An 8,868-nucleotide genomic window follows, 5' to 3' on the forward strand; every position below is an offset into this window, starting at 1 on the left:
TGACCCCATGCCTGTGTGGGTCTCCCAAGCTCTAAGGGGAGGACTGCCCCCGGCTTCCCATGGCTGGGGCTTAAACCCTGTCATCCTGCACTCCACAGGCAAGTGCATGGATCTGACCGGACCACAACCGGCCTCTGCAGGTAAAAAGTAATTATTTGGCCCCTGTGTTTACTTGTTCTCAACCTGTTCGGGAGTCGGGTGGTAAAGAGGGGTACCATCTACGAACGTGCACGCCAGTGGAGGCCAGCGGGCCGGTATGGACCCGGCCACTCCCATGACCTCCCCACGAGGGGACTTAGAAAAACCGTATCTGCCCTGTGGACACTGCTGTGCGAGTCGCATGGAGCACGGAGTGCCACGGCCATCCCCGCCCCGCTCAGGACCGCAGGGGCCCTGGGGAAACCGCAAGCGCCTGGGACGCAGCCGCCACCCCCCTGGTTTGGTCGTCCCCCTCTGCCGGCCCTCCACCTGGAAGGCAGGAGCCATCCGAGTATATGCCCTTCAAGCAGAGATCACTGCAACTCTCAAAGAAAGCTCACATTTAATTCTGATAAAGCTTAAAGTAGCACCTACATAACTGAACATGCTTCTGAGTGAAACTATAAGACTACTACCCCTGTTTCTCTTAAACAATAAGCCACATTTTCTTTAATACTCCTAAGTAATCCACCATGCCATCAACAACCCAGAGCCCCAGTCCTGGATGGATATATTACTGTCGTCACACACACAGAACATTTGCTGTCTTTCACTGTGAACCCTCGCCCCAACACACACAACCTTTTGGTCGTTAAATGAAATTCATGTCTCAAGGCCCGGAAAGTGTTGTTAAACTTTACATCTTTAACTTGCAGTCGCCCTAAAGAATAGGTGGGGAGCTTCAGACTTCCGACCGTCAGTTCCCATCCCTGAATTCAAATGCAGGGGAACAAATCCTGGAACTCCCCACAAGGTCCCTCCAGCCCTGCCCCAGCTGGAGTGTGGGAGGTAGGGGTGGGGAGGGAAGGGGAGGGGCAGGGCGTGGAAGCTCGGCCCTGGTCTGCAGAGGGAGGTCCCAGAGGAACTGAGGGAGCCACAGGCTCTCGGCTCCCAGCCCTGGGGGGGGCCAAGTCTCAGCAGGAGAAGGCTCTGCCCTGGGAAGGTAGATTGGGGCGGAGAGGGGGTGGGACTCTTGCCTGTGGTTCTTGACACTGTCCCTGATCATACAACGAGATAAACCATTTTCTTCCCGTTAATGTTTCTGGTCTTGAGCCCCAGATAACGGCGGCTCTTCTTCTCCGGCTGCCCATACAGCATGTCCTCAAAGAACTCCGGTTTGTCTCTGGCCTTGCGTTGGAAGAACACACACCGACACACGGTCCTTAGCTTGCGACACAGATAGGTCATTGCTTCCGCTTCGTCCGATGGCTCCTCGTACACGGGCTGCTTCATTTCCTCATAGGCCGACAAAATCACCGCCTGAAATAAGTTGATCAGTATACAGATCATCACCAGCATGAAGGACGAGAGGAACAGGACCCCCAGCACCCGGTTGCCGGAGAACTCGGTGTTCTCAAAAGCCGAAACGCAGTAGGAGAATATTGTCTGCGTGGCGTGAATCAGGCTGTTGTAGTTCCATTCGTGCTGGCCGAACACCAGGTAGCCAAAGGCCATGTATACGAAGAAATACACGGACACCACCAGCGCCATGTGGCAGATGCCGGGGAGGGCGGTCTGAATGGCCCTCTGGGCCAGGCGCACGTCATAAAAGAATCTGGAGTACCTGAGGGTCTTCAAGATGGTCAGAAACAACAGGAAACCCAAAATGATCCTCATGATGTGATCTACCTGAGACACTGCATGAAAGGGGACAAACTCCACGGGGTTCGACAGGTAAAATTGAATTATGCCAGCGGCCAGGAAGTGTTTCCTGAGAAAGAGCACAATCAGCACGGTAAATATGCATTTTAGAGCAAAGTTGAGCAAATTGTACACACTTGTCACGTAGGAGGCCCTTTCTTGCAAAATGATATAGCCCTCATCGACAACGTAGGCTACGAAGAAAATGAGGACGGCCGCGTACAGGTAGATCTCAGCGGACGTCCTCCTGTCGAAGTCAGCAAGCGAGAAGGAATGCACGGACGTGCTCGTGTTTACGACTCCCGGCTGTGAAACCTCAAAAATGACAGAAATGCTGCAGAATAGACTGACGTCCGGGTTAAAGGTGGTCAGCTCCAGAATCACGGCCCAGGTCTTCTCATCAAGCCAGTTGTTGCTCTGGAGCTCCCCGAGCCGCATGCTGGAATTAAACTGCTGCTGTTCTGGAAAAAAATAGAACACGTAGCCCCCCGACCTGTAGGTGTGTAAGAGTCCATGGGAGAAATACGCCCACGTCTTCTCTTGAGGCTTGTAAGTGAACCCATTGGTGTTCTTGTCCACAGCCCGCTTACCCACTTTATCCCAAACGTTAGAGTAGCTTCTGGTGTCTTCTGGGTCCGTGCCATACTCCGGATGACAGTGGATGTCTCTGTCGGTGCCGTTCTGCCCAAAGTCTTGGGCAGGCGGGCAGAGTTTTTCGCCGGGTTTGGCCCTCACTTGCCTCAGGAGCGGAAGGCCAAGGATCTTGGAGGAGCTGTCGGGAAGAAAAGTTGGGTTCGGGTCGTTGTGGAGCAGAGGCAGCAGCACGTGGTCCAGCCACCGGTAGATGTCCTCCAGCTTGGTCACCGTGCCGAGGTCCACAGAGAACTGACCGCGGATGAACTGGTTGTAGTAGAAGCTGTCGGTGTGGCGCAGGAGGGCCACGAACCTCAGCAGGAGCGCCAGAAACAGGAAGTGGGTGAGAATGTAACTGAGGAACAGGAGCGCCCTCCTCTTGGTTCTCTTCTTTCTTTGGAATATTCGGATTTCGTCTTCGGTGAGGGGTTGGTACATCCTTGAGCTTCGCAGCTGCGTGATCTGCTCGTGTCGCCTTTTCATTTCTTCCGGGCCCATCTTCGCGTGGAACAGCTTGATCTCAGTGTAGTGGTACTTGCTTGCCCACGAGAGGTTTTTACAATACTTGGGCCTGCTCGTCCTGACGCCTGACAGGAGGATAATTTTGGATGGCTGCACCAGGAAAATGGACAGACAGAACGCACAAAACGAAGCAAAGAGCCACTCCATGGACTTTTCATAGCCGTAGGTCAGCCCATAAAATACAATGAAGAACGCGGATATACTGCAGGTGGCGAAAACCAAGAACCATGCTATATAAACGCAACACCCAGGCAGGACGATCCTGTGCTTCTCCTGGAGTTCTAGAGGATTCGTCTGGGAGGGCGGCTGCGCAGGAGCAGCTTCCTGATCGTCCTCTGCGTTTCGGTTACTGGCGTTCATGTTAACATCTCGGGGCCGGGAGACCTTGCCCTCTGCTTTCTTACCCCGGTGCTGCTCTGGCGCTTTGGGAGCTTTAGGGCTTTTCCTGGGGGGAAGCTTCGAAGCCGCTCTGGCAGGGGCACCGTCAGTTTCCTGAGCGTGCCACTTTTTCAGATGTTCCTCCCAGTATTCACTTGGGACTCGCATCAAGGGGGTCTTCTGGGGAGACACCTCCTCTAGAGTCACGCGAGGTTCCTTCTGGGAATAGGTGAACAAAAAGGCGATCAGTAGTTGCACAGGGATGGTGATTAGGACACTTTCCAATCCTATCATCATTGACCTGATGTACTTTGTCTCTTTGGGATCCGTGTCTTCTTTTTTGTTGAGATTAAAGAACATAATGTTGCATAAAAGGGAAGACAGTAACATGGCTAAACAACAGGACAGCCGCTGCAGCCTATTGAACGGCCTAGCACTGACCCCGGAGAAAACAGAGAACCACATGTGATTTTTCTCCAGCTTGTAAATGGAATCTATCAGGAAATAGTCCTTTTTCTCTAGAGGCTGGTCAGGGGGGTAACGTGAAATGTTCTGTCCAAAGAGGTGTCAACAGAAAGCCATTTCCGGCAGAGGCACAGCCAGATGTGTCTGCTCAACAGATTTTCCACTTTGATTCTGCTTAAATACCAACTGGGGGCCCTACCCTCATTGTTGTGCCACACGCGAATGGAGTGGATGTCCCCCAAGTCACGTTCTGTCGTGAGGAGGAAAGTGTTGATGCTTCCACGGGAGAGGGTGGTAAAACAGGGGTGGCTCAAACAATGCACGTTGCTGTCACCCTCTGTTCCCTTAAGTTGGATGAAGACGTGGGCCCTGGTCCCAGCCCCACAGCGCATTCCTGTGAAAATGGTGAGCAGGTAACACACCTTATCGTAAGGATCGTTGTCAGGTAGGATTATCACGTATTGCCGAAGAAGCTGGTCCATGGCATCTTTGTGCAAGACCCAGAACGCTAGGAATACGTACACGAGCATAATGAAAAGTACAGCGAAGAGAGTCACGGGGTTTTGGGTGACATTCCTGATGACCTCCAGCCGTAGATCTACGGGATTAGGGACCACAATCACATTGGCCGTCAAAAAGTGGGTTTGCAGGTGCAGGCCGGCTTTTTTGATCGTGGCCAGCTGCCGCCGGGCCCTCCTTGGGTTTTTGCAGATACAGTGCATTCTGTCCCAGGTGGTCTCCTCTCCGAGAACACAGTTGTCTTCTCTCCAGTCGCTCTGGATCCCGTACATGTCTAAGCACTGAACGCTGAAAAGGGCAATTCTCACTAGCTTGTTACTGGGTGCCATGACAAAGCGAGGTGCCTGCAGAGCCATGGTCACGGTGCACTCGGACGAGCTGCCTCGCTGAGCTATGACTTGCAGCAGGGACGGTGGAAGGCAGACCACGCGGGCCTTCTTAACCACACAGGCCTGGTCAAACAGGTCACTCTGGTTGGCGATGGGAGGGATGTCATAGGGCACGAAGAAGGTGGCCACCAAAGCAGCGGGGGTGATCTCACTGCCAGCATATACCAATACCGTGAACACCAGGGTGACTTCCGTCATGATGTGGACCAGCACCTCATTCACTACACTGCTGTCCACCTCAAAGCTAAACTCCCCCGTCGTCCTTTTGAAGGGCTCATTAACTTTGTGGGGCGTGTTGTCGGGTCCCACTGTGAGATTAAAAGCTGCAAAGCTCAAGTTTCTTCTGACGATGTGCACTTCGACCACATCAGGTGTGATCTCTAGCACGTTGCCTTTGGCGGGGATGCCTGTCATTTTGAACCCAACCACCTCTGCAGAATAGCTTTCCTGCTGACTTAACCAAGGAAAGGGATCATCTGCAAACTCACAAAACATGGCGGAGATCGGAGCGTTTTCAGGCAGAAGGGGGACGCTGCTCGCATTGAGCACTGGACGAAAATAATTTCGGCCGAGCTTCTTGTTGGTGAAGGCCTCGTTAATATCCCGCTTTTCTGTTTTCTTGAGGTACATGTTAAAGCTGGAGGCCGTCATTGCAGTGGTTTCATTCCCTGGCACCATGCCAGCCAATATTGTGTCTGTTAGAAACTCCAGCCCATAGAAAGGCTCATCCACTACTTCATAGGGAACACTCAGTTTAAGGATATTAGACAGACTTGTTAATATCCCAGTGCTCACGGTTTCTATTTGTTCAGAGCTAAAGGATTTCTGTTTTTGATGAGATTGTCGTAGGGCATGGTTGGCTTGCCAGACCCTCACTGTGGCAAGTTTCTGAGCCATTCGAGTGAATCCAGAGGTTGTCTGGGTTACTTTAGCCATACACACGACCACCTGGCTAATTTCCTCCAAAGTGCTGTTGGGAAGAACGAAAGTCTGGTTGACGAGGTGTTCCCGGAGTCTGGTTTCGTCAGCTTGCAAAGTTAAGTCAGCTTTCATGCTATTCACCACAGAAGCTGCTATATAAATTAAGTAGCCTGCAGGCAAAAACTCCCGCTGGTCAAGCAAAGTAGAGAGTGATGAAGTTGGTCCCATGGTGAAATTGAATAATCGATCAAGCACATTCTTTGATGAGATTTTGTCCGTAGGAGCCCGTACGGTGGCGTGCAGGGTCACCGGAGTAAAGGCTCCTAGAGAGTCATACACCTGAACAATGATCTTCATGACATAATGATTAGCCAATCCACCAACGGGGAGAAAGGAAGGGGGTGATGTGGACTCATGCCCCCAATACAGGATGGCCCCCAAGGTGTTCTCTTTCACAGAACTGATTTGCCCAAAACCGTACAAATCAGAAACTACTATTTTGTATGCAAGAGGGATGTTCTTGTCCGTGAAATTAGTACACCGGATGACAAACTTGGTTAAAAGTGAAAGTCCCTTAGCTGGATTGATGTTGCACTGCCCGGGCTGAGGAGCGTAGTTAATAGCAAAGGAGTATCTCAAGGTCAAGCCCACTCCGCTCCAAGTTATTGAGTATACAGAAACCAAAAACTCAGCTTCGGAAAAATCCCTAAAAGCAAAAGCTTTTATGGTCAGATAAGCCCTGGCCCTCCCTGTTGTGGTTTGTCTCGCCCAATCAAATATGATCTCTTTACCTGAAGACGACAGAATCGACCACTTATAGTAATCACGGTCTCCTGCACACCCGGTGCAATTTAGAAACAAAGAGAATCGATCTGAAATAATCAAATTACGATTGCAATTTTCAATGCATGAAATGTGTGCTGCGGGTCTTGGTCCTGGGAGCACATGCACCCTCCTATCGGCATACGCTGTTCTACTGCCCTTCCGGATCACCATTCTGAAATAATACACATCTTTGCCTCTCAGTGTTCTTGGCAAAAATGACAGGATGGGGCCAGAGGCCTCCTTCCACCGCAAATCGGTCTGCTTTGCAGTGAGACAGACTTTCCTGCTTACCACTATAATTGTCTCTCCTTGGTAGTTATTTTTATCTTTGGTGCAGTACCAAGAAAAAAGGAGTCCCTGTGAAGAGTTGCCTGAATCTGGGTCCGATGACCTGCTTCCATCCAGAACCAGCGAATCGGTGAAATTCATTGTTATGTTGGGCCTGGCAGGAATAACCACCGCCTGTAGGGGGCTTCGAAGAACGGTGATGTAGACGATATCGGAGCCTGTTGCCCGAGGCGTATTTGACTTCCTTGTGTAGATGGTGAGAGTGAAGTTAAACACGTACACCCCCCAAGATAAAGAATTGGGGGGGATTTCCATATATGCTGGAGTCCTCCCTAGGCTGAGTTGTGGTACGTCCAAAGGCTGATTCCAGTCCGGCACGTCGGATACGGAGGGCACGGAAAAGACTTGCCAACTCGGATTAAATAAGGTGGCTTCCAGGCAGTCGTACTTAAAGGTTGCATTCAAGGTAGTGTGCATTCTCCTGTTCAACACCACCGGATCTTGGTCCCTATTGATCCTTACCAGGCTGACAACACAGGGCAACTGTGCGGATAACTGGCAGGACACCGAAGACTCGATGGCTTGGGGGCCGTCCGAGTTGACGGCTTCTAAAACAACAGGCGTGGGCCCATCCGTGGGGCACTTGGCTTGGGCCACGAAGCCCGCGTAGAGGCGAGGGTCGCCGGCGGGCAGAGCAGAGGAGACCTGGCGGGGGCGCCGCACGCTGGCGGGTGGGACGGGCACGAGGCGGAAGGTCCACTCCGGGCGCCCGAGCGCGCCGTGCAGCGGGGTGCGCCACAGCAGGGACAGGCGGCCGCGGCGCGCCCACAGCTGCAGGTTCACGAGCGTGGGCGCGGCGGCCCCAGGGGCGCGCAGCAGGACGCGCACCCGCAGGCAGAGAGGGCGCGCGGGGCCGCGGGGCAGGCAGAGGCCGCCGCCGCCGCTCAGGACCACGCCGCCGCCCGGGGTCGCGCGGGGCCGCAGGCGGAGGCGGACGCCGCCGCCCGGCTCTCCGAGGCCCGGGACGCCTCCGAAGGTGCGCAGCGCGGCCGCGTCTCCCTGCGCGGCGGGCGGGGGCCGGCGGGCCGAGGAGGGGCCCTGGCGGCGGGGGCCGGGCGCCCCGGGAACGAGGACCGCGGCCCGGGCCGTGCGAGGATCCGGGGGCCGCGGGAGGCGGCCGCGGCCCAGGACCAGGCCCAAGACCAGGCCCAGGCCCAGGAGGAGAAGCGCGGGCCCGGGCCGCATGGCGCCGCCTCCGCGGGAACCTGGGAGCCGCCGCCGCAGGCCGCCGGGGGCCCAGCCAACGGCTGCGGGTGGGGCGCGGGCCGCGGGATCACAGGGGCGACGGGGTCACGACCTGGAGCGTCGAGTGGGGCCTGGGCTTCCGGGATCCCCCCCTCCCCCTCCCACGCCTGTGTAGGCCTCGATCGGGGAGCGGTGATGGAATTAACTCTGCCGAGGTTCCCAATAGCCTGAAAGGCCCCTTAGCGGGAATCCCACTCCCCTGGAATATCCAGTTTCAAGACGGGGTCTGTGAGCTCCCCGAAAGCCCAGGGTTTCTCTTTTTTGCTCTTCATTCTTAACTTGAAACCCGAAGTCACTGATTGTAGATCTTTCCTCTTTCCTAATAGAAGCATTTAAGGTTGTTAAGTGTCCCACCAAACGCTTCGTAAACGCATCCTGCCTGTTTGTGGTATTAACGTTATCATTCAATTAAATTTTTTTCTACTTTCCCCTGTTTGGGTTTTGACCTACAAATTAAAGTTGTGTGGTTTATTTTTCAGATATCTGGAGTTTCTGTGAAATTTTATGGGCTTTGATTTCTAACTTAAGCCTGTTGTGGTCAGAGAACACATTCTATGTGATTTTGATCCCTTTACATTTATTGAGACTTGTTTGAAAGCTCATACCTAGTGTGGTCTGCCTTGATGTGTTGTCCACATGCACTTATCCCACCTTTGTTGGGTGGGTTGTCCTATAAATGTCAACCAGATCAAGATGGTTGGTACTGACACTTGGATCTTCCATGTCCTCTCTGGGTTTTTGTCTAGCTTTTCTATCACTTGCTGAGAGAGGATGTTAATCTCTC

At 53.5% G+C, this 8,868-nt stretch overlaps 1 protein-coding gene across 1 annotated transcript; it reads right to left on the reverse strand.

The window, feature by feature from the left end:
- Window positions 1-823: 823 nt before the first annotated feature.
- PKDREJ (polycystin family receptor for egg jelly) lies at window positions 824-8,722 on the reverse strand. Its single transcript, XM_043562922.1, is given in 2 exon segments — window positions 824-3,911; window positions 3,914-8,722. Coding segments are annotated over 2 exon segments (6,822 nt in total). The 5' UTR covers window positions 8,025-8,722; the 3' UTR covers window positions 824-1,200.
- Window positions 8,723-8,868: the final 146 nt, after the last annotated feature.

Source organism: Prionailurus bengalensis, chromosome B4 (genome assembly GCF_016509475.1).
Source record: "Prionailurus bengalensis isolate Pbe53 chromosome B4, Fcat_Pben_1.1_paternal_pri, whole genome shotgun sequence".
NCBI classification, from domain to species: domain Eukaryota; kingdom Metazoa; phylum Chordata; class Mammalia; order Carnivora; family Felidae; genus Prionailurus; species Prionailurus bengalensis.